We start from the raw sequence: 27,472 nt of genomic DNA, 5'->3' as shown, positions 1-27,472 counted from the left end.
CTTTTTATTATATTGATTGAATTCAACGATTATGATCGTGGAATATATGTCAACATTATGAGGTGCAAAATAATTGACCATAATTGTTTAAAAACATGAATATTGATAAACTTTTGAAAAGTACTTACAAACTTCTAGATACTTTTTTATATACAACATTTGATGTTTCATTTGAAGTATTACCATCACTATCTAGAATTAGAACTTTAAGTCTGTCTCGTCTTGTAACTCTTGATAATGCAACATACAATTGACCATGTGTGAAAACGGGCTTTTTCAAATATAATCCGACTCTTGATAGTGATTGCCCTTGACTTTTGTTTATGGTCATTGCGAAACATAAAGCAAGCGGATATTGTCTTCTTTGTAGCTTAATGTGAAGTTTTTTGTCGGTAGGTATTAAAGTAATTCTTGGAATATAATGCCTATCTCCAATATTACTACCTGATATAATCTCCACTTGTATAATACATTTTCCCAATGAGACCACCTTTAAACGAGTACCGTTACACAATCCACTTTTCTGATCAATATTTCTAAGTAGCATAACAGGAACTCCTACCTTTAACACCAACTTGTGATTTGGCAAACCTGATGCTTTAATTCCATTAAGAATGTCTAGAGAGCATAAACTTTCATCTAAATTCTCATTAATCATGTCGGTAGGACATACACTATCAGAACTTAGATATTCCCTTTCTTCTCCAGGAAATATTGACAGCAAACGATCATTAATTTCTTGAACAATATCATTTTTTGGAGCAAGTATTGCTCTTTCATGAAAATAATTTTGTTTTTTGAAATTTTGTAAAACAAAGGGATAGACAAAGTCTATTAATTCTGAAACTGGATTACATAAATGTCTGATAAGAAGATCTTATGGTATTTCTATTTGTGCTTCACCATCATTGGTACCACCAACATTACCTTCGCCTATATCCAAAAGCCATTGTGCAAACATTTTAGTTTGCTCAATTTCACTTGAATGGATTGAGGTACTTAACCTCAGATTTTTTGTCAACTTAAGGACTTTGCAATTTCTCCAAATGTAAGAAGAAGTTAAACATGAATTGAAAATTTGTTGTCTACTTCCACCTGGGGCAACTGGAAATATTTGTCTAAAGTCTCCTCAAAAAACAATCACCTTTCCACCAAATGGTAAATTCGAAGAAGCTCCTGATGCGGATGTTAAAATATCTTTTAATGATCTATCCAAAGCTTCAAACCCATGCTTGTGGACCATCGGTGCTTCATCCCATATAATTAGTGACGTTTCTCTTAATAAATATGCAAGATCGCTATCTGGCTTTATGTAACAAAATGAATCCTCAACCAAATTAATTGGGATGTGAAACCGGGAGTGTGCAGTCCTACCTCCGGATAACAAAAGTGAAGCGATTCCACTTGAAGCAACACTTAAAACAATTTTTCCTTGAGATCTTATAGATGCACATAAGGTCTTCTAAAGATAAGTTTTTCCAGTCCCACCATAACCATAAACAAAAAATACCCCACCTTTATTCTTATCAACCGCTTCAATGATTTCTTCATATACAGAATGCTACTCATCAGTAAATGAAGAAAACAGTTGTTCAAACTCTTGAGCTAACATAACATTGTCATAGGCTAGTTCTTCACTAAGTAAAATATTATTTGCAGAAGAGATGGAATCTTTATTAGGAAAAGGCATAGTAGAAAACTTTTTTAGAGTAGAATTATTTCTTAATAGAAACTTTTCTATCTCAAACAATGTAAGGTTTTTGAGTTGTTCTTCATTAAGTTCTAAACCTGTACATTTTAAAAAAATATGTTATACAACAAATAAATTAAATATATATCTTTAAATAGAAAAAAAAAACATGAAATTAAAACATGATATTAAATTTTATACCTGGATGCTTTAAAACAATACGCTGTTTGTATAAAATATCATCTGACAAATAAGTCCACGTAGTTTCCCAAACAAATTCAGGTCTAGATATGCTCTCCAACATATTCAATGTGCAAAATAAACTTCTTAAGTAATAACCAGTGCCAGTAAAACTTGCTTCTACAATTGCTTCAACGTATTCATTGTCATCATCCAAAAGCCCACATGCATAACATGCATCTCTAAATGTTGGATATTCAACAGAGTTGACTGTTCAATTTGAGCAAATGTTGTTGGACCTTTTACCTTGTTCAACAAAATTCTTAAATAATAAGCTTCACCAAGAGAAGGAGAAACTGCATGAATTCGGCCAATGGAAAATCCTTTTTTCCTTGGTTTCCAATAACGTTTGTCGGCTTTCCAAACAAACTTTGTAGGAAATTCAACATAAGTTAAAGTACGTGCTTCTGGATAATTTTGATTGCATTTGAACCACTCTGAAAACATTGAGGAAGCAACAGAAGGTTTATCTAATATATCATCAAGATCATCAAACGACTCATAAATAACCTGCTGTTGACCAGGTAGATGAAAAGGAAGCCTAATCACTGAGGGAGTCCTATAATGTATATCATATGAAAAAAATCCTCCATGATGCTTCACATGCAGATATATATCTACAACTATAGTAGTCTTTAATTTCATCAATGTTTTCTTGATTCTGATTTTCTTGATTGGTTGGTACAAAACAAACCGATGCTCTATCATGGCCTTTATTTATATATTTAAACAAATATTTGATGGAACCGGCTTGATTGCACCACTCAACATTGATGTGTGCTTGATATCTTTTTAAAAGGGTTTGTTATACGACACAACGCTTGTATTATCCAACATCACACTTGACTTCTTAACAAAAAAACCATTATTTCGTCTTCTGTATACGGGATAACCATCACCGTCAATTGATGTGAATTCATGGATTTTTTTTGGAAAATTTTTTGAACACTTTCCGTCAATCATGCATGGATAGTTCTTATTTGCAATGCCACACGGACCATGAATCATGAACTCCCTTACAAGATAATACACTTCTGGATCTAACTTTTTGTCTGGTATTTCAGCAGAAATAAATGGATCAATATGTTCAACTGTTGGAAGTTTGTGATCAGCATGCATAAATAAACACATATGAGCATGAGGCAACCCACGTTTTTGAAACTCCACTGTATATACAACTATAAAAAACGATAAACAAACATATCAGATTGTGTCATCAAAATGAATAGCAAAAATATGTGTATTAAGTTAAAGTTGAATACAAAAGAGACATTTAATGTTAATAGAAAGTTTATAATTAATATAAAATGTGGTAAGATTTGGTGGATTTCTATATATGGCATAATATATACTATAGTTAATATGAAATAGGTCAAATCAGAAATGAAAGGTCAAGTATAATAATAACCTAGAGCCGTCAAAAATAATGATGATGGAAGCTGGAGAACCAAAAGTCTAGTTTACGAATTTAATGATGAGATTTTGAAGATTTTGTTTACAAAGTATTAATATATGTCAAATGGAAGATGAACAACACATCTTTTGAACTTTCTTCTTTAAGTTTTCAGAAAAAAAATATGGCAGGTCTAGTTTCGTGGAGGTATAAACATTTACAAGATTGTTTAGTGCTAAGAATGACTGATAGAAGGGTGATAAAAATTTCAACTGTTAGAGGGGTGTTGAATTTAGAAGAAGATGTACTCAGAAAGCTGTATGACCTAGGAATATGTCCCGGAGAGGATTTTGGAAAACCAATGAAGCTGATGAGAAAGCTTCATCAAAGATTCAATCCTAATCAAGAACAACCACAAGTTCCAGCAAAAGTCATTCAATGGACTTTTTTAGAAACTGATCAGAACATCCAACTTGATTATGACAATGATGAAACAAAAATCTTGTCATTGGATGAAGTTCTGAATATGCAAGGGGTTTCTTTTTTTGAAGAGATGCTTTCCATTGAACCGATTTTTGTTGGAACCATTCATTCATCACTTGTTAGTTTCAAACAGGCTCTTGCAAGGAGATTAGATGAGGAAGAAGAAATTAGAAAAGAGTTTGTTGCTGCTGGTTGGATTAGTGGTGAAGAATCTAAAGGCAGTGATGGCTATGTCTCAGATGTGGATCTAGACATCACAAGTGATGATGAATGCTTCTATTGAGGTAAATAAATTAAATATCAAAATTTCTATATTAATCTTTTTACTTAACCTTGTACCTTAATTTATTTGTATTTCTGGATTTAGTAGTCATTTTATACATTGAAAAAGTTATGATAAGTAACATTTTACACATAGTAAAATAGGGGAAATGTGTTATATGTTTTGTATATGAGAATTATATTCTTTAACTAAATAGTTGTAATATATTAGTGTTATAATATGATTATTAAGGGTGTGTTTGGGATAGCTTATTTAAGTGAAAAGGGACTTATTGTTAAAAGGAGTTATAAAGTTATGCATTATTAAAAATAAGTTTTAAAAAAAAAGTTTGGATTAGGTTATGTGTTTAGAAAAATCAAATTGACCAAAATAGACATTTTTTTAAAAGAAGTGTAATGGTTTTTGAGGGTTAAAGGGTGTAATAGGTAATTCAAATCCATGAAGTTAATAAGTTAGAGATTCCTAACTGTTGAAAACTCATTTATTTTGCTTTAATCATAAGTTAAAATCAAAAAGGAGTTTTGGTTTGCCAAACACTTTATTAACATTTCAAAAAGTTTATTAGTTATAAGTTATGAAAATAAGGAATCCCAAACACCCTATAAATAATAATTTTGAATAGATGTTTTTGTTTGCTTATTATTAGAGTTTTATTAGTATAGTTTTAGGTTCAAATATATAAAGCATTTCAATAAGTTAGTTAAGGTTTAATAGTAACGCTTGAAAATTCTTATTATTATAGTAGTTTTAGATTAATTGAGAAAATTAGAACAACAATTAAGCATTTAAGTTACAATGTTTTGAGTTTTGGTTATATTTTGGATTTAGGTGGTGGCTGGTGGTGAAGGCAGGTGATGAGTGGTGGTGAATGGAGGTGGTGGTGATGGGTGTTTAAAGGTTTGGTTTTCATGTTTTTAATATGTAATGGTATGGTTAACTCAAGACAATTTTTTTTATGTTGAACTGTTTGCCTTATGTTTATAAGGCTTATTATGTAATATATTATTATGTAGGATGGTATGTTAAATATATATAATATATGATGTATAATAATATATATGATATGTATAATTATTTTCCTTAATATGGTTTGGTAGCATACATATATGTTTGTTGATGATCGGTAGAAATAAGGAGAAAAAAGTACCTGCTTGGACCTTTCCAAGTATTGAATTCTCCTTGATGTCTTTAATGATAGAATCCAATTTGATTTTGAATAATCGACATAAAATATCAGGTCTTTCTTCGGCATTAAGCGTTATGTCTTCTAAAATCTTTTAACTTCTGGCCATTTTGGGTTACATGTAATTGTAATGAAAAAATCGGGATAACCATACCACTTACAAAGAGATATGGCATCTAAATAGTTTTGCAACATGTAACGTGCACTGCCAGTAAAGGAAGAAGGTAGTATAACACGCTGACCAACTGTAGACAAATCGTTGTTGCCTTGATTTTGAAAAGAACGTAGATTCTCATAAGTCTCACATCTTAATTTCTTTTGCTGATTACGTATGAAAAAGAGTCTTTCACTTTCGATCATTGTATACGCATCAACTAAAAATTTCTGAAAAAGGCGCCTAGAAAGTAGAATCAATGAATAATGATTCAATCTGTCTTGGATCATGTAACAGAAAAACTCTCTCATTGTGCATAAGCGTGTTTTAGTGGTCTTTGAACCACAAACATCACGATGAGGAATGTCAATTCTGTAACAATCATCACCATAAATAAAAATTATTGGATACTGAAGTGGCACATAAGAAGGATGTAATTCACTAATACGTTGTAGAAAACCGTCTTTGATCTTGACAATAATATCTCTAGGTTCAAGTGACGTGTCAATGTCTCCAACAACTAAAGCAACAACCTCAGAAGCAGTTGGCAAGTTATATGTTCTTCCATATTTATTTCTTTTTGCAATAAGGCGTAACTTTAGATCAGCATGAGGATTGCTTTGAAAACAGTCACGGGCCATTCGGTAAGATTTCACCAACTCATTGTGTGCATCTAATATGTTTTTCAACTCTTTAATAATCTCGACATTAAAAGTTTCAGATGCTTCTGTCGATGCCTTGTTGGATTTACTGAAAACAAATTTATGTTATGCAAAAATTAGTTAGTTTTTGTGAACACTATAAATGATATAAAATATAATTCTGTTAAGTAAGTAGAAAACATACCCTAAGCATTCTTGTCTGTTTGCCACCTCATTTTCAGTATCATATATATATATAGCTGAGAAAATTTTGCGTTTGAACCATCTGTTGGTAGAAGACTTCCAATGGAATGGTAATTTTCACCGCTCAATCTAAAAATAAAATGACCCTTACCTCGGTTCAAGGAGGAATCAACTTTTCCACCCATTGATGTAAAAGAAAACATTGAATTGTATCGACGAATGTTTTTCAAAAAATGTTTGCTTTTTGAATCCAAACCACTAAAAAGACGTTTATAACGGGATGGAGGTTCTTTAAAAGTTGGAAGATGAACTTTGCTGTATCCACAACATAAACTAAAGCTTGATTTATTCTTTATTTGTCTACTTCGTAACGCTTCATCCTTCCACAATTTTGCATTACATTTTTCACATACATGACTTTGATCTCCATGATCTAAATAATCTGCAAAAAAATATTTACTACTTTTATTAATACTTCAGTATAACATAGTCAAATTTGATATGTTCAAAAAAGATAATAAAATAAAGATAATTTATTACCTTTAGATTTACCAGAGAATATTTGATTTATTAATTCTACATCATCATCATCTTGATCTTGTTCTATTACATCTGATGTAGATGTATTAGATTTATTTTGTTTTTTTGATTTGGATGAAGATGCTTTAATATTCTTAGCGTTAGAAGATTGAGCGGTTGCTTTTTTTGAATTAATATATTGTTTTCTGATGAGCCGAGAGATTTGTGGACTGCTGTTATCATCATTGCTATAAGACACTATAATATATATACAAAACAATTATAAGTAAGTACTCACATATAAATTAAAATATGTATCATCATCTAAAGGACAAGTATAAAAGATAAGTATAGTTATTAAAATATACCGTTGGTAATATCAGAAAGTGGTTGCGTAATATTATAATTTGAAGAAGCAATATCGTTATGAACATTTGTAATTGATTGTTAAGAAGCATGATTTTCCTTTCCATGGTGCTTATTTGGTTGTGTTATTGGAAGGTTGAAACTGAAATTGATGTCTTCCAAAGATGTTGCAAAATCATGAATGTGTATTGTTATGATGGATGTATTATAAAGGACTATAGATTTAGATATATTACCTTCAAATTTTTGGCTTAAATTTGGTGAGTACATCTTTTGTTTTCTATTTTGTCTTCTTTCTTTAAAAACTATATGTGAATAATATAAATTGTAATTACATAAGTAGATATAAATTATAAATAAATTATACCATTTGAGGTGTTAGATTGTGGGCTTAATATCTGTGAATCTGTATGAAAAAAAAATTATAACTGTTGTTAATCAACATGTCTATATTTATTATTTATAAATAACGATGTTACGAAAATAACCTTCGAAATTGCATCGTGGGTGAAATTGTTGGGTTTTTTTAACAGCCATTTCGAATTTTCTTTTCTGTCTCATAAACTTTGCTTCAACAGTTTTTTGATTTTGATCTGTAATAAATATTGTTTATTAATTACAACTAATAGTTGTATGAAAAAGAAAAGGTAATTTATAACATGGTATTTAAATAATTAAATGAACAAAACATCAAATTGGTATTCTAAAACAAAAAACTTTATATAACATTTGAAAACATTACATTATAGTTTTTATTAAGAAATTTATATTGAATGACAAAAAAACAGTCAAAATTTTAAATGAATAAATAAATGGAAATTTTAAAACAAAATAAAGTTTTTGGTAACAAAAAAACATGTAATACTATAAAATATAAACATAAAACAAACATAAAGTTAATTAAAAACTATAACATAGTGATACATTTTCAAATTGTCTTAAACCAAAAGGTACACAACAAGAAATACAACATTAAAACCATAAACCTTGGAATGATTCCAAGATCTGATAATAGTTCTTAAACAACATAGATAATTAAAAAGACTTGAAAATAACATAGAGGAACATTAAAAACATAAACATAAACACTTCATTTTTCGAGCTTGGGGATTAGCAGGGTAGGTTTGCCATCAGAAACAGGTTTGGTGGTAGACATATCCCCAAGTTCAACAACATCGTAAGTGTTCATCAAATTTTTCTTGAAACTTGGATTTTTTGATTTCCTCTTAAAAGTTGCAGTGTCACAAACATCAGGCTTCTCAATTTGTTTGTCGTTACTTTGTTTTCCAGTTGGAGTAATGACATTATCATCCATAATTTCAACAACAGCCTATAAATTTATAAAATAAGGTCGTAAGTAAATGTTGCATTTTCTATAAAAAAATGGAAAAATTAAAGTTAAATTGATGTTAATTACCATTGGTTTGAGAGCTTGACTTGAGTCAATACCACCAAGATTATCAACCTAATATGTATTTACAAACACAATATGAACTTCAAATATTAAAAATTACATTTATATAAGGTTGAAATAAATATGTAATACTGTAAATAGTTGAAATAATTAGAATTGTATAAAGGTCATACATTGGGGTTCAGTGTGTCTTGAGACTGACTATCATCCAAACAGTTGGTCAAACATGCAGAGTCATCAACCTATAATTTAAAAAATTTACCATCACAGTTTGTTGGTGAAAAAATGTATGTTGAATAAATTTAAATGTAAATTTATTACCTCAAAATTATTTGACTTCTTTTTAAGCTCAAAGATAATATCACCATCATCAATGATTTTTGAAACACCAAAAACCCAGAAGTTGTTTTTCTGGTTAAAGTCTGTAATATCAATCCGAAATGCAAACTTTTTCCCCGCAAGAACATCAAACTCATCAGGATACAACGCTTTATCACCACCCTGTTATAACATTTCACAACAATATTAACATCAAATAGTTATTAAAATGAAAAAAAGAAACCAGAAAAATTACAAAGTAATAATGATATCTTACAGAAACATGTTTTTCAACTAAAGGTTTAGCAGAAGTGTTAAGAATTTTCGAAGCTTCTCTGTCAAAAACTGTCAAAGACACTTCCTGTGGAGTCCTGAACCACCAATGGGAGTTTCAGCCTGCATAAATAAATAAATCATGTAACATACTATGATTATAAGAAAAATATGATGACAAAATTTAAATATAATATAACCTTTCAACAACTTCAATAACAGTATTATTGCAAGTCTCTGTTTTACAATCAAAAACATCTTCTTGATCAACCAAAACACCAACAGGATGTTCATCACCATCACACTTTTTTGTAACCTTCTTGTGACAAGTTTTACAAGCAAAATAATACCATGGCAATTCTTCTTGTATCATCCGAACAGTACCAACAATAACCACATACTTCACCTATATTTATGTTAACTCTATTATAACATAACATAAATATTAAATATTAAAAAAAAGGCAAATAAAGTTTACCTCATTCAGAGTTATCTCAGCTATGTTAACAAATTCGCTCCTTACAACATATTCATCATAGAGGGATAAAAACTGTAAGGCCCCGTTGCCGGTAGCCCTACTTTAGCGTCGGATTTACTCATAAACGCAGTTCTTACAATTAGAGTTAATTAAAACTTTCGCGGAAACGTTAACTTAAATCATTCGTTACAAAACATTCAATCTCTTCTTTGATACCATAAAACAAAACAATATATTTAGAACACCTTTTCTTCTATCTTTAGATGCCAGCCGTTCAATCCATGCCATGTGCCATCCTCATGCTAACTCTATAATCAGCTCACCTGCGTGCATACTAAAAGTCAGCTACGCTGAGTGAGTTCTAGTTAATCAAGCAACTTATCATACAACCACTACATGCATTATATACGTATCCGAAGGCACGTAGCCCACTATCTGACCTGCTCACCTTACCACTTAACCTCTTAGTTACCACTACCACTTAGCCACTTTAATAACGAATGACGTTATGCCACTTTGCCACTTTAATAACGTATAACGTTATGCCACTTTGCCACTTTAATAACGAAGTCACGAATAGGCTTATCCTACCACGTACTATCGTCATGCCGCTAACACTCTTACTAGGCTCTTGCCACTTCTAACACACTCTACCTCTACTTGTCTACAACACACTTCATATCAGTACATCATTTACATAATAACCAAGTTACATTATAACATTTACACACTTATGACCACTTGACAATCACTATCCTTGGTGATTCTTGCGATATCCGAAGATCGTTCACCTACCGACAAGCATTATATAATAGCTACCTCGTATAACAACTATAGCATACACTTACCACTTAAGGTAAGTGTATTCACACTTCACATCGAGTATGCACACAGCCCCGAAAACATAACAAGGAAATGGGGCTAGAAACTCACCTGAACTCGGTTAACAGTTACTCCTTCTTTAGCTGTGCGCGGCTAACTGTATAACAATTACACATATCAATTACTATTACTATCCATATCACGCTTCTAGTTTATTTACAACCCTCAACGAACGGGGGTCCGGGGGCAGCGCCCCTGGCAGCGGGGTCTAGGGGCGGCAGCCCCTAGCAGGGTCCAAGGGGCAGAGCCCCTGGCTGGGGTCGAGCTAATTAATGAAAAATTTTATTTACATTAACCGTCTTAACACATTTTCCATTAGAAAATTAAATTATTATTTAATTCGCTAACTAAATCTTTATAACGAATTAAACCTGATTCGGTCTAATTCGCTATTCTGGTTCGTTATCTCATCATAACTTGATTCGCCATCTGGTTCGTTATCCTTACATAACGAATTGGCAAGTAACGAATCACCTGATTCGTTACTCGATTCGTTATGCTAACTCGTTGTCTGATCATCATCTTATTCGTTACCTTAGCATAGAGAATGAGTATATAATGAATTATCAGATTCGTTATCTTATCTAACGAATTGATAGATCACGAACTAAGAGCTCATTCGTTATCAAGGCTCACGAATTGGGTCCCATTTGTTATGAACGCGTAACGAATTGGTCAATCATAGCGAATCATCTCTTTTCTTATCTAGACTTTGACTTAGGGTCAAAGTCAAAATCGTCAAGAACACCCAACAGTCAAACTATATTAGATCAGCGCTTAAACCTTTATTTCTTAACGAAAAATCATGATTTAGGTATCATTGGAATCGTCTGAGCAGCGCCTACAAACCCTAACCATTCAATCGTTCAAAACATCGGGTTTACAGGGTGCGATTTATGTATATACATACGGGTTTTATTTATACTAACGATTAACCTATCAATCTGTAATCAATTTCAGTAAGTTTAGCCTCTTTGGATTCGTTTTTACCATACAAAAACATATCTATGATTTCTAGACTAAATCCGAACCCAAACGAACAAGTTCTCGATATAAACGTACCGTAAACGAGTCGAACTACGAACACGAGCTGGTCTTTGATATTGTCTTGGTTCGTCACAACGTTCTAGCACCGATAATCACGGGTTTTCGCCTTCGGATCTTGACTCTGGTTAGAGAATAGTGTTCGTGTGTGTTTATCAAGGTGTAGGCTATGGTGTAGTGATAAAAATGGAAAGGATTAGGGTTTAAGGGGTTTTTATACTCCCTTAAGCCCATGGACCTAAGACCCATCTTTCCTTTTTGGTCCATCTTTAATCCTATTAACCAAGCCCGCTACCCCTTAAGCTTTATTATCATATTATTATCATTAACCCACTAACTCGAATACTTCACCCGGCGCAAATATTATATTAAATATTATTCTAGATATTTTGGGATGTTACAAAAACATTCCAGATAACCTAGATGATTGGGTGGAACATGATGAACCAGCAGAGTTTTAAAGAAGGCTGAAAAATATTGATAAATTTAGTGAGTAAAATAAAGAATCTGCAAAATCAAATTATATTGTAATATGAATCTTTAATAATGAATGTATAAAACCTGTTTCGAAATGAAGTAATTTCAACAATGTCAGAATTCACAAAAAGCTTTGAAACATTAAAACAGTTGTTCACATAACCGAAACGTCCAAAGTACTTCAATGTGCCAAACTGGAGTACAACAACAATAACACCATTTTCATGTCTGTTTTGCCAATGCTCTAAAACAGAATCAGCATAAGAATCCCACAAAGAAAGGTAAATTGAATTCATCCTTGCAAAACAGAATTAAAAATAATATTTCAACAAAAATACTTTCAAACTAAATTTAAAATTATAAAATATTAAGAGTAAATACATACTCAAGATCTTGAAGAATGACATTGACTTTCTTAGTGTCTTTACCCTTTGATGTCTTGAATTTCTTCACATCTTTATTATCGGCAACAAAACCAGTAACATCTGAAAAAACAAATTGTAAATTAACACATAAAAAGTGAAAGGACATAGAAAAATAATACATGTACAATATAAAATCTCTTTACCTAAAGCTTGATTATCAGGAACAGTTTTTTTCAATGATATCCTTAAAATCTGTGAAACAGAATCCATATACTGGACCAGAGAAATCAAAACATGGGAACACATCACTCAGCAAAAATCCCCAGCTTGTTTTGGTTGTTCACATATTTGTACTTTGAGTCATTCAAACCAATTGTAGGCCTCACAATGAAATAACAGTCTACAAAAGTAAAATTATATAAGTGTAAATAAGATTTTATTAAACAATTAATTTGTGATTTTTATAAAACTTCAAACATAAACTAAAAACAAATAAGAAATCAACATGTGATATCAATTGCAAAGTAAAAGTAATATTTAGTAAAAATATAAGATAATATTACAAATAAGCTGATCCATTAATCATATCTAACAATTATTTAGAGATTATAATAACTTAAAAAAGTAGAAAATATTAAAATAGGTTATACTCTATTTACTAAAAATTAAAATCTAAAAAATACAAATAATTATAATTCAAGTATAATTTGACAAATATTCCTAAAAATAGTTAATTTTACATACTAATTTTATAACATATGTTCAAAAATAATACAAATACAATGAAGACAAAAATAGAGTGTAAACAACCATTATAAATTTTGTATAAACAATCAATACAACTATAGTAAATGTTATCAATATTTACTAAAAATTTATAATACAAATTCAAATGTAATATAATAACAAATAAGAAATCAACATATGATATCAATCTATAAGTAAAAGTAATATTGTTGACTATAAAAATAAGATGATAGCAAAAATAACCTGATTCATTAAGAAGACTTTCAAATTTGGGAAACCATCTTCTAAGAACGTTAGCTTGCATTGTGGTTCCCTGTAAGTAAAATGTATAAGTCAAAGAGATATGAAAAATAAAAAATAATTAAAAACAAATGTATAAATTTAATGGATGAAGATATACCTGTTCATCCACAACAATCATTTCAATTGAGTAAAACTGATCTGGATTATTATACAAAGGCTGCTTCCATAAACGGATTACACGAAGTTTCAGAGTGTAATCACGACGTGCCAAATCCAAATCCTTCAAATATGTGATGTTTCTGTAACAATATATGATGCACGTGTCAAAAAAAAATTCAATAATTATAACCTGCTTTAAATAAATAATGTATTACAACATAAAGTCTTAGACTATACCCGTGCTCTATGACTTCACAAGAAAGATTGAATAAATAAAGTAAGACAAAGTGAATGTGAGCGTGCAAAATTGAGAGCATGTGGGAGAATACTTATAGAAGAAAAAAGCAATCTATTTTAGGCAATACGAAAAGTAGAAGAAAAATATTATTTCTTGGTTAGAGAAATTGGAAAGTAAATTAAGAAACTTTTTTGAAAAAGCTATCCAAAGAAGGGATAAAAACGGATAAAAACATAATACAACCAATTATCCAAAGAATATTAACAATATTTTGAAAAGACTAAACACTTTAAAAGTAAAAGTAAACTTAAAAATATAAATTATGTTGATCAAATTTCTGTTTTATTTCATATAGCCTAAAATATATTTTTGTTTTCATTGCTCTTTAATCTCTATATAAGTAGTTGAAATATATATTTAGTATTTTGTAACAATTTTGAAAATGTTAATTTAATCTTCATTATATTATAAAAGTTTATCAACATATTTAAGTAAGGTAAAAATTAATTTCCAAAGTTCTTGTAAAGTTGAAATAAAACAATACATAAAAAAGGAAAAAAAAAATACAGAATGCATTCAAATATCCAAAGAATATTTACAATTTCTTGGAAATAGTTAAAAATTTTAAAAGTAAAGATTTAATCAAAATCTCTATTATGGTTTGTATCTTATAAATTTCCATTATTTGTAAATTTTTCATTGTAAATTAATAACAACATATATTTACTTCTTAGAGCCTAAATTTTTTTTGTTTACATTCCTATTTAATCTGTATATGTAGTTGAAATATATATTTAGTATTTTGTTAAAATTTTTAAAATGTTAATTTGATATTATAGATGGAAAATATATATTAATAACAACAAATATATACTTTAAATGGAAAATGTTAAATGCATACTCATATTTAATTTGTCTCAATCTAAATTGGAATTTGAAACTGTGTCAATCTTATTCAATATGATAGTTTAGTTTCATAAAGTTTGAAAGTTTTTGTCTTTTCTTTCACCTATAATCCCTATAAGTAGTCCAACACGTGCTCACAATTTTGAAAGTTTCAATATACTTTGACCAATAATCTATTTTAGGCTATATGAAAAATTTCAGCAAAATATTCTTTCTTGGTTACATAAATTGGTAACTAAATTGGGAAACATTTTTGAAAACATATCTTGTAATAGTGTTTATAGATTAGAATAAAAGGTTGATCAACATATTTAAGTAAGGTGAAGACTATTTTTCTAAGTTATTTTAAAGTTGAAATTTAACAATACATAGAAAAGGAAAAAAAAATTAAATGCATTAACATATCCAAATAATAGTAACAATTTTTTGGAAATAGTCAACGGTTAAAAGTCAACGTTTACATAAAAATCTAAATCTTAAATTAGTATGTTTTATAATTTAAATATTGTAAATCTTTGATTGTAATTTAATAACACCTAATATATATACATTTAAACAAAAATGCACATTGTATATGACAATTTAATTAGTGTAACTGTTGTTCAATATCATGGTTTATTTTCATATACCCATAAATATATTTTTGTTTTCTTTAATCTATAATTTATACATGTAGTACAACACATTCTCACAATCTAGAAATGGTTAACTTGTCCTTATAGTTGACAAAATGAAAAGTTGTATTTTCTAATATATTTTACTTTGAAATGAAAAGTTGATCAAAAGTAGATCTACCTTTTTAAAAGTTCTAATTTTTTAATATATTTTACTTTGAAATGAAAAGTTGATAAAAAGTAGATATACCTTTTTAAAAGTTGAGAGAAAACAATACATCAAAAAGTGAACAAAAAAGATTGTATTGAGGGGGTGTTTGGCCTAGCTTTTTTAGCAAAGCTTATAGCTTTTTTAGTTTTTTTTTTATAAAATAAGCTTCATTTGGTGTTTGGTTTAGCTTTTTTAGTTTAGGCTTATAAGCTTATATAAGCTAATTTGTAGAAGCTTATTTGAAGATGGTTATTTAGCTTATTTGAAGAAGCTTATTTGTTTAAGGGGGTAAATTACTCATTTGCTTTCAAATGGTGATGGATTAATAATATTGAAGTAACTTATTACTGTAACAAATTAAAAATGATGGATTTAACAACTTATTAAGATGTATAATCAACTTGTCGAATTTAAGCTAATCCAAATACTTAAAAAAGGTTTATCAAATGATATAAATAAGCTATAAGCTTCAAAAAGATATAAGCATAAGCACAAAAATATAAGCTAGGTCAAACACCCCCTGAGATATGTAAATAATATTGACGGTTTTTTGAAAAGAGTGAACACTTTAAAAAATACTTTTTTTTAAAATATAGTTGTATTTTTAAAATATATCATACGTAAATCTTTCATTAAAGGTTATAATAACAACAAACTTATACTTTTAGAATCTGAAAAACTCAAAATGTAGAACAAAATTCGAATATTTTCATATAATGTTTTAAACCTTTCTACATTTTTGTTAAGTTCAAAGAAAACCATAAATGGAAAGGGAAAGAAAAATTTTGTATTAGGATTTCCAAAGAATATAAACAGTTTTTTGGAAATAGGGAACTCTTTTCAAAGTAATAGTTTACATATTTTTCTTTCAAATTTAAAAGTTTGTATTTTTAAAATATGTGATATGTAAATCTTTGAAGGTCAATTAATAACAACAAATATATACTTTTAAAAGAAAGTGGAAAATGTATACTCATATTTAATTAGTCTCAATCTAAAGTGGAATTTGAAAATATGTGAGTCTTATTCAACATCATAGTTTTTTTTCATATATGCTAAAATATTTCTATGTTTTCTTTCAATTGTAATCTATGTAATATTTTTGTTTTCTTTAATCTATAATCTATACATGTAGTACAAAACATTCTCACAATCTAGAAATGGTTAACTTGTTCTTATAGTTGACAAAATGAAAAGTTGTATTTTCTAATATATTTTACTTTGAAATGAAAAGTTGATCAGAAGTAGATCTACCTTTTTAAAAGTTGTAATTTTTTAATATATTTTACTTTGAAATGAAAAGTTGATAAAAAGTAGATATACCTTTTTAAAAGTTGAGAGAAAACAATACATCAAAAAGTGAACAAAAAAGATTGTATTGAGATATGTAAATAATATTGACGGTATTTTGAAAAGAGTGAACACTTTAAAAAATACTTTTTGTTTAAAATATAGTTTGTATTTTTAAAATATATCATACGTAAATATTTCATTAAAGGTTATAATAACAACAAACTTATACTTTTAGAATCTGAAAAACTCATAATGTAGAGCAAAATTCGAATATTTTCATATAACGTTTTAAACCTTTCTACATTTTTGTTAAGTTCAAAGAAAACCATAAAGGAAAAGGGAAAGAAAAATTTTGTATTAGGATTTCCAAAGAATATAAACAGTTTTTTGGAAATAGAGAACTCTTTTGAAAGTAATAGTTTACATATTTTTCTTTCAAATTTTAAAGTTTGTATTTTTAAAATATGTGATATGTAAATCTTTGAAGGTCAATTAATAACAACAAATATATACTTTTAAAGGAAAGTGGAAAATGTATACTCATATTTAATTAGTCTCAATCTAAAGTGGAATTTGAAAATATGTGAGTCTTATTCAACATCATAGTTTTTTTTTCCTATATGCTAAAATATTTCTATGTTTTCTTTCAATTGTAATCTATGTAAGTACTCCAACACATGCTCACAATTTTGAAAACTTTTACTTGTCCTTAAGGTTGACAAATATGGATTGATTATAGATTGAAATAAAAAGTTGATGAACAACAATAGGTAAAGTTACAGTTTGCCTTTGTACCTTTTTTTTAAAGTTGAAAGAAAACCGTATATAAAAAAGGAAACATAATGTATTAAGCTTTCTAAAAAAATGATGACAATTTTTTGAAAAAACTGAACACTTTAACATTTAAAAATTTAGTAATCCTCAAAATGAAAGGTATAATTGTATGAATATGTGATATGTAAATCTATAAATATAAATTAATAACAATGAAATGAAAAATGTATATGGCAAAATAAGAACATACTTTAGAGTATAAAAATAAATTAGAAACTAAAATTTAGGGGAAAGACTGAATACAAATTTTTTTTACAAATTTAGAACTTGAAAACAATATAACATAAAAGAAGTAACCCTAAAATGATAACCTTTTTATACAGTATTTTAAGTTTTGAATTTTTTCATTTAACGTTTTAAACCTTTCTACATTTTTGTTAAGTTCAAAGAAAATCATAAATTAAAAGGGAAACAAAAATTTTGTATTAGGATTTCCAAATAATAGAAATAGTTTTTTAGAAATAGTGAACTCTTTTGAAAGAAATAGTTTACATATTTTTCTTTCAAATTTAAAAGTTTGTATTTTTAAAATGGGAACAAAAAAGATTGTATTGAGATTTGTAAATAATATTGACGGTTTTTTGAAAAGAGTGAACACTTTCAAAAATATTTTTTGTTTAAAATATAGTTTGTATTTTTAAATATATGATACGTAAATCCTATCAGGATCAAACAATATTTTTAAAACTATATTTTTAAAATATAGTTTGTATTTTTAAAAATACATCATAACTTGTTCAAAAAAAAAAATAATTACATTTTCAAATAAAAAAATGTTGCTCTAAATATTTAGCTTTTAAAAAAAAATACAACTTTTTGGAAAGTACTAACACATGAAACTTATAAATTTAATTAACTTAAAATTTTATGTATTTTTTATTAAATATGTAATATTTAAATATTTTTTTAATAATTAAACTAAAAAAAAATACTTTTCAAGATAAATTTAAATTTGATTATACATTCACACCATGAATCATATGAGAAATGTATTAATCTGATTCTTGATTGAAGAAACATAATGTAATCTGTAAATATATGCAAAATGATTTACTTTAAAATATGTAACTAATATTTCCAAAATAAATATATGATATATTTAACTTTAATAACACATACTATGAAGAAGATCACTTAATGTTTGAATAAATTGAAATTAAAAGTAGAAGAAAGATGTCCAATATCAATCCAGAATCCAGCTAAATTTATGTGTACTTGCAAAAACAATAAAAACAAATTTGAAAAGTAATTTGAATTAATAAATATGTAACACTAAAATATATAGAGATTTAAACAGCAAAACGGTACCTGTTCATCTTCTTCATTAATCTTCAATTAATCTTCAATGTTAAGAATACGGCAACAAAATCTGGTTAAAAAATGCAAGCAAAAAAATCAATTAAATAAATCTAACTCTTATTTTTCAGAATATAAAGAATTAAAATAACGAAAAAATCAATAACACATACCAATGGAAAACATAACATTGATTCCAGCAAAGCCGATGTGTACTTGCAAAACATAATACAAAATTTTGAAAAGTAAAAATATAATTGACAAATATAGAAAATTGAAAATTAAATAATGAAATTAAATGTAGTATTTGAACAGGATAACAGTACCTCTTTATGTTCATCTTCATCTTCACTGTTGAGAATATGAATCTGAATAGACAACATAGAATTATTTATTAATGAATAATTTAAAAAATAACAAAATTAATACAACATAACATAAATAAAATTAATTGCACTCACCTTCAACAAAGCCGATTTACAGAGGCTTTAGATGAATTGATCTTGAATTTGCCCTAAATATTTGAAAAGGTATAAACGGATTATAAATTAAATTCAGGATTATAACATAAGAATACAATATTTAGAGAAAATAAGCAATTTTTAAACAAATTAAAAGTCACCTTCAACAGTGAGGCTTGCTTCACGGCGGCGAAGAGCAAAAAACGGGAAATAATAAACACAATAACAACTGAAGTACTTGATTTGTCAAAAGATTTGAAATATACCGACGATCTGAACATCTGAAATATAATGATGTGAGAATAAAGAAGGAGAAGAGAGATCTGGTTTTTTGTGTGAAGAATATGGGAAAAGAGAAACGGCGGATGAGATGAATGAAGGAGAGAGAAGGAGAAGAGAGATATGAAGATAGGGTTTTTGTTTAGGCGGATGGAAAGTTGGAAAAAACCAGTTCAGTGGTTTGGGCGACGTGGAAGTCTCTTTAGTGAACACAATAGCATATTAAACATGGGGCTGACACGTGTCCCAAATGCATGAGGTGGTGACACGTATCAGAACCTGTTTTCTTTTATTATATATAGAGATTTTCAATCAATTGGGCACATTCCACATCAACCATGGCAGCAGATGGAGCAATAAGCAAGTTCTAACCTCCTTTTAACTTACTTTTGTGGCATTAGTGATCCTAAGTTCCTAACTATTTGTTTAGACTTTTATTTCCAATGCAAATGTTCGAAAGATATTATTGGTTTATCAACAATGTTAATTTTAGCTTACAAAGAGATATGGTGTAGTTTGGGTCTTAAGATGTTTTATTAAATGTCTGAATCATATTTTAATGGATCTTCTTTGGTACCTGTTGGTGCTTAGAGAGTTAGAGCATTGTCAATCCGTACCCTAAAATAATGTGAGGGAGATTGTAAATTATATGGTATGGTTATGAGTGGTTGTTAGTAGAAAAAAGAGAAAATGTTATATGAGAAAGTTAAATTTGGATGATGAGTATCTGTTTAAATTTGGGAAACTTAAATTTGGCTGGAAGTAGAAGAACGAGAAAATGGTTATGAGTATCTGTTTTGTATTTTTAGCAAACTAACATATTTATTATTTACTTTTGTTCAACTCGTTCTTCAATCGTCATTCAAAAAGAATTGGTGATTTTGCTAATGCCTATAATGGGATGTCACTGACTTTGCTTAATTCTCAACGCGTTTCATCAAATTTAAATCTTCATGCCGAAAGGAATGGGTATAACACCATATTTAACTTGCCCGAATGGCATGGCCTCAAATGGCTTAGAAGTTGGCGATAAATTCATATTCGAGTATGACTCTCCCGAAGGTACGCTGTTGTTTTCAAAGGTGCCTCATTGAAGTTTTCAAATGGTTGGTGGACAATGTTTGAAAACTATGGTTTGATGGTTATTTTGATATTAGGTTATATGTTTGTTTCGATGATTCTTAGGTTTATTTAAGAAACATGTTGGATTTGGTTGGTTGATGGTTGGTATGTTGGTTTATAAAACTAGATGGATTTGTGGGTTTTTGTTTTCATTTGACTTTGACCGGTTTCATATTAAAAAGGTTTTTAATCCCTTTTTGGCTTAATCCGAATTGGCTCGTTTATCTAACTTAATATGAATTAATTATCATTTTTGATGGTTCTCCAAATGAAGTCGAAGAATGAAGACCAACATATATGTTATGGTTTAGTTGGCTTTTGTTTTCCCTTTGTTATTGCCTCAACTGAATGATGATGTATTGTCAATTCCTTATGAATGAAATTGTATTGTCAGTCTCAGTTGTGTTAAAACTTGGTTCATAGTGCATTTAAAATTTGGTTCATAGTCTCAATCACCAAAATGTTGCATATGAGTTTGCTAACAAAAAAATTATCAAAGATGTTGCATAATAGTAACCAAACAAAATGTTGCATAACAGTTCACCAAATTGTTAACATAACAGTTCACCAAAATTGTTTGCTTCATATAAACTTTTTATAACAATTTACACCATATCATAGTTTACACGAATAATTATGATAAAATTAGAAATGTGGCACATAAAGAGATTTTCTCAAAAGTTTAAATTCTAAGTTCTAAACGTACTTGTAGTATAGATTAGAGTATATTTGTAATAAATTTTTTAACATAATTATGCTCTTATGTTTTATCTTTAATTTTTTTATTTGTATCAAACTATTCATTGTATTAGATTACTATAAAGCTCCGATCCCGGTGCTCTATTTGGACGTTGGATTTACTCATAAACACAGTTCTAAATATCAGAGTTAATTAAAACTTTCCGCGAAATAGATAAAAGTCAACAATTCATTACACAAGTCTCAAATTAAAATAATATAAAACATGTCCTTTTAGTTCAAACATTAACAATTAAGTCTTCAGATGTCAGCTTCTTTATTCACCTGCCATGTGTCCCTCTTCAAGTCAGCTATCTCATCCTACTCACATGCTTCCATACTAAAAGTCAGCTACGCTGAGTTAGTTCTAGTAAATCAGGCAACATACATTTATACACTCACTTTCATATAGGCATCCGAAGATACATATTATATACTTTACCTATTACCTTACTTTCGTACATTCATACATTCATAAATACGTACTTTCATACAATCACACTTTCAAACTTTCATACTACATTCATAACTATCTTTACCATCTCAGATATTAGTAGGGTCTGGTCTATTCCTTTTCTATCTCAGATATTATTAGGGTCTGGTCATTCTATCTCAGACATTATTAGTGTCTGGTCCCTTCTATCTCAGATATTAGTAGGGTCTGGTCCCTTCTTTCCATACAACCATACATACACTTCTTTACACATACATTTTATTATATAATTTCATACATACTCTTAATCATTCATGATCATTCATACATATGTTATGAAACTCACCTTCACTGGCGATACATGCAATATCCGAAGATCGTTCACGCACCGACAAACATTCGTTCATAACCTTAATCACTATCACATAATCACATAAATCATATATGGCATACACTTACCACTTAGGGTAAGTGCATTAACTAATCACATTGAGTATGCACACAACACTGAAAAACGTAACAAGGAAATAAGGTTAGAAACTCACCTGAGTTGGTTCCTTTCAGAGTTAATGATAACTCCTTTCCTTAACTGAGCGCGACTTACTGCATAACAATTACACGCATCAATTAACTATCCCTAGCCATATCATATTTCTAGTTTAATATAAACCTCAACACACGGGGGTCTGGGGGAAGCGCCCCTGGCAGCGGGGTTCTAGGGGCGGCAACCCCTGGCAGGGTCCAAGAGGCAGAGCCCCTGGCTAGGGTCGAGCTGGGAGGCTCATTCGTGCATATCGTACGATGAATGGAAGGCTCATTCGTTACTTGAGCATACAGATGTAACTAATGCCTTGATTCGTTGTCCTATTTATGGAGAATGGCTAAATAAAGAACGATGAGTGCCATTCATTAATTCATTAAGACGGATAAAGGGTTCATTCGTCATGAAGAAAGGCGAATGTATCCTATTCGCTATGGTTTTCTAAAGAATGAACAATGATTCGTTCAGCATAATGAATGAGCATCAGTTCTTATTGTAAGGCCCCGCTACCGGTGCCTCACTATGGACGTTGGATTTACTCATAAACACAGTTCTCAAGATCAGAGTTAATTAAAACTTTATGCGGAATATGAAACTTTCATAACATTACAATAGAAATCCATAACATGTCTTAAAACATTCTTGTCTTTTCAAAATTAAAACATTAAATATAAGACATCATGCGTCTTCAGATGCCAGACTCTTATTCTTCTGCCATGTGTCCACGCTCAAGCCAGATGTCTCATTCTACTCACCTGCGTGCATACTAAAAGTCAGCTACGTTGAGTGAGTTCTAGTTAATCATACATCATACAACACATATACTTTCCTTCCATTATGCATCCGAAGATACATAATGATTACTTTACTAATTTACTTTCATTACATAATTTCATACATACTTTCATACTATATAATTACTGTCCATTCTATCTAAGATATTATTATGGTCTGATCCCTCTGTCTTTGTCTATCTCATATATTATTAGGGTCTAATCCCTTTCTTGTCTATCTAAGATATTATTAGGGTCTGATCCCTTTCTTCTCTATCTCAGATATTATTAGGGTCCGACCCTTACTTTTCATCTTCGTACATACTATCTTTACATACCCTTAACGTACATATACTTTCTTTTACAAATTAGCATACGAATTAGGGCTAGTTCGTTAAACTTCCTTTAACGAATTAGGGTTAGGTCAGAGACATTCTCTGACATTATCTGACATTCCCTACTGACATGAGGTCGAAGACTCACTCAAAAATAAACCGATTACAACTATTAGCTAGCGGTAAGCGGGTATCGAACACAGGGAGTTTGTGGAAGTGTGTTACGAAGTAGTTATGAAATTTATCTATATTAAACTAAATGCGAAAAGTAAAATAAATGATTAGGTTTGTTGATTTTGATTAACGAAAATAACTAAAACAATAAACGAGTTCTAAACAATATAAGAAAGAATGCCCTCTCCCGATTTCAGGTTTCCAATGTAGATAAAGTTAATGTTTACTTATGTGATGAACTACACAATTATCGTTCGTGATAATGCGTTTGGATGTAATTTAGAGAGGACTAAGTACTTGGATTACAAAAACGCAAGGTTGTCACTCAAAAATCAGTTTAGTATTGTTAACCCTAATTCTTTTCTACTAAATCTCGATTGCCTATGGCACCAAGAACGGATAGTCAAGAACACGAATTTATACCACACTAACAATTACAAACAAACACACAATCACCATAGCACAATAATCATATGATCAAAATACTATCTCACCAATAACATAAACGATTAACAAATATCCAATTAGAAAACCTTACAATTCGGATAATCCAATGAATCGTAAACTCAAACAAATGATTATAATCACCAAAGTTTTGATCTTGAGCTCCAAAAATCGTCTCTAGCTTGTTGTGAATGAAAAGATAATGAAAAGACCCTCCCAAAACGTCTAAAAATAATGCAGGAAAAAGGCAGTTACGACTTGAACCATGGCCCACTGTCTACACCGTGGGTCACGGTGGATTTCTTCAAAAGCTGGACCGTGGGTCATGGTGGTCCTCATGGTGACCATACCTGCTACGGTACGGTACCCTCTGTCATTTTTGTCAATCTTGGACCGTGGCCCACGGTCTACACCGTGGGTCACGGTGGATTTCAGCCACGAAACGTCAATTTATTCACTTGTTTGATCTTCTAAACTCGTCGGTTCCTTTGGTTTTTTCGTTATACACCATAATAGCTCCGGAACCTCCTTTGTACCTACAATTTACTGAACACACCGTAGTAATCTAATTCCACCAAATAAACCAATTCAAAACATGATTATCACGGCTTTAATTCAATTAAGGGTTTTCCCATGGACCACACGTCACATTCCCACACTTAAACGTTGCTTGCCCTCAAGCAACATCTCGACACAAACTTTTCCATTCCATTCAACTTGTATCCACCAATCTTACCACAAAACCGGTTCAGTTAAGGTCCCAAGTCATACCCTATTCCTAAGAACTGACACTGTCCAAGTTGATAACCCACCAAATAATTTGATGTTACAATTAAAAACTATGGAACCACCCAAACGAGTTTACTTTGTTTCCGGTTAGGGCACACATGATCACACCCCTCATAATATAACATCTCTCATCTCGGTTTAATATCTGGACCTGTATAAAATGTGCTAGTATCTCTCTGCCCTTAATACCAAGTATGAACACAATGTAATAAGCTTGGAAGCAAGTCATATCTCAACCCATTACCCACCGGTTGCATAGAGAATAGAACTAAGGGTTTTGTTGTGGCTTAGGTTAGGGTGTAGAAGCGGATTTATTTAGTGACTTATGGTGGATGAAACCCAATTTATTCAACAAATAAACAACTCACTCACAACTATTTACAAACGATACTAACTCAAACATCGACTCTTTTTGAGCTTTTCTTTGATTTTCCAACTTTTTTTTTTGATAATACTAACATTAATATATACAAACAACTGACCCGAGACATACGTACACTGTGTACTATGCTCGACACACAACTTATATCCAACTCTTAACATACCAGGTTTCATCCACAGGGTTAAAACAAAAAAAATCAAGGATAACATGGCTTGTAATGTGGGTTAAAAAGAACAAAGAAAAATGGGATAGGCAACAATTGGCTCCTAAGGATAATGTAGGGTAGGGAGTATTTTTTTTTCTTGTAAGGCTAATATAAAATGGGTTTTCTAAAGTCCTATTTCTCCATACAGGTGGTGGTATTAAGATCTCGAAATGCATGAGACAACCAAGTTCTAGATATCATGGGCATACCGGTTACTCTCTATAATGGCACTCATATGACATGTGTATATACTATATATTATATATGTATTATATATAAAGAAAATCTCACACACCTACCGGAGGAATTAGGCTGCCGATATGAAACATGTGTACCCGTCTCCATGACTTGTTATCCCATCTAAATGGTCCATTTTAATTTTCCTTTGTTTTTAAAACAACTAGGCACATGTCATTAAAGGAATTGTGACCATGAAAAGGGACCCAAAAATTAACCCCGCCATCTTACCGCTTTCCGGTTTCATTAAAATATTTTTTAAATATTTTGTTTATTTTTCTGATTTTTTAATTTTTTTTTGATTTTGATTTTTATTTTTTTTATTTTTTTTGATTTTACAAAACAAACAAAAACAAAAGAAATTTTTTTTTCTCATCCCCACACTTGGGATACATTGTCCCCAATGTACGGTTTTAAGAAAAATAAAACAAACCATTTGCTAAACACCACATTCATTCCAACATATTCCCATAATACTTAATCAAAAGTATTTTATCCGCCACCCATCCATCCAAAAACACAAAAAAAAAACACACAAACAAAATAACAACTATACAGTAATATACAGAACAGTGTTCACTTGGCATCAAGCGGCTCTATCAGTTGTAAGGCGGGTGGGCCGGCCCGAAGATAGATGTCATAAACTCTGAGAACTGGCCGAAGTTAAACACCCCATCGCCGCTGCTGCTTCCTTCTTCTTGTGGTGGTGGTGGCGCCATTTATTGCATCGGGTTGATCCACATGGAGTGATGAAGTGGTGGTTCGGGATATCGTACCGAACCGTCATACGGGGGTAGAGTTGTGTAATCTACCATTTGTGGATCCGACATGATCGGTTCACCTGCATGCCACAGATCATGCATCCTCCGATTACGATCATCCAAGTACCTCATGTTCATCTCATGTTCCTGCCCATATGCATTAGCACGGTTCCACATTTCCAACCGGTCGTGCCTCTCTTTTTTGGCCCGTTCAGTATAGGCCCCCATAAACGTCTGATGGTCAAATAATACGCATGACTCTTCCGACCAATTCTCATATGTGGAGGGCCTATGCCCCTCCACCACCTCATTCATGGACCCCCTCATGGGCCTAATTGTTACCATAAGAATTATAACCTTCCGAATAATCCCAACCCCTGTGTTGGGAACTACTACCACCTCCCACATCCATATAATCGGGCTCACCTATCTCTTCCACCTGTTCTCTCTCCTCATACTCCTCCACTTCAACATCCTCTCTTACTACACTCCACCTCACCTTATCACTCACAAGCACATGACGCCTATTAGTTCGTGTGTATTTCCAACCCGGCAAATACAACAACTTAAACTCCTTGAACACCTTAGTTATTCCCACCGACTCATCAGTTATCACACCATGATACTTTAGCAATGCCGTAATCAGTCGATAATGCGGAATTAACTTCCGCTTGTTACTTTCTCGACTATTCCAAATGTTGTGCATTACTAAATATCGGAAAGAAATTAGAGGCTTTCCACACATCAATGCATACAAAACAGGAATATCACTGTTTTTCACTACCAAAATGTCCCCCCGACGTGGCACCACATTATATAAGCAAATGGACATTAACAACTTCTCCTCAAT

At 30.5% G+C, this 27,472-nt stretch overlaps 2 protein-coding genes across 2 annotated transcripts; both read right to left on the bottom strand.

Moving 5' to 3' along the window:
• Positions 1-124: 124 nt before the first annotated feature.
• On the bottom strand, positions 125-658 carry LOC143571222 (uncharacterized). Its single transcript, XM_077056708.1, has one exon. It carries the CDS (start codon positions 656-658, stop codon positions 125-127), a length of 534 nt encoding a protein of 177 aa, XP_076912823.1.
• A 7,588-nt stretch (positions 659-8,246) lies between these two features.
• On the bottom strand, positions 8,247-12,677 carry LOC143571220 (uncharacterized). Its single transcript, XM_077056707.1, has 9 exons — positions 12,611-12,677; positions 12,428-12,527; positions 12,168-12,339; positions 9,362-9,567; positions 9,166-9,259; positions 8,892-9,071; positions 8,744-8,812; positions 8,574-8,621; positions 8,247-8,486 (listed from the first exon to the last, which is right to left on the bottom strand). Exons 1-9 carry the CDS (start codon positions 12,675-12,677, stop codon positions 8,247-8,249), a joined length of 1,176 nt encoding a protein of 391 aa, XP_076912822.1.
• Positions 12,678-27,472: the final 14,795 nt, after the last annotated feature.

Source organism: Bidens hawaiensis, unplaced genomic scaffold (assembly GCF_021521415.1).
Source record: "Bidens hawaiensis isolate Kalapana, Puna unplaced genomic scaffold, B.hawaiensis_p1.1 tig00025231_1, whole genome shotgun sequence".
Classification (NCBI taxonomy): Eukaryota; Viridiplantae; Streptophyta; class Magnoliopsida; order Asterales; family Asteraceae; genus Bidens; species Bidens hawaiensis.
This window is presented reverse-complemented; position numbering and strand designations above follow the sequence as displayed.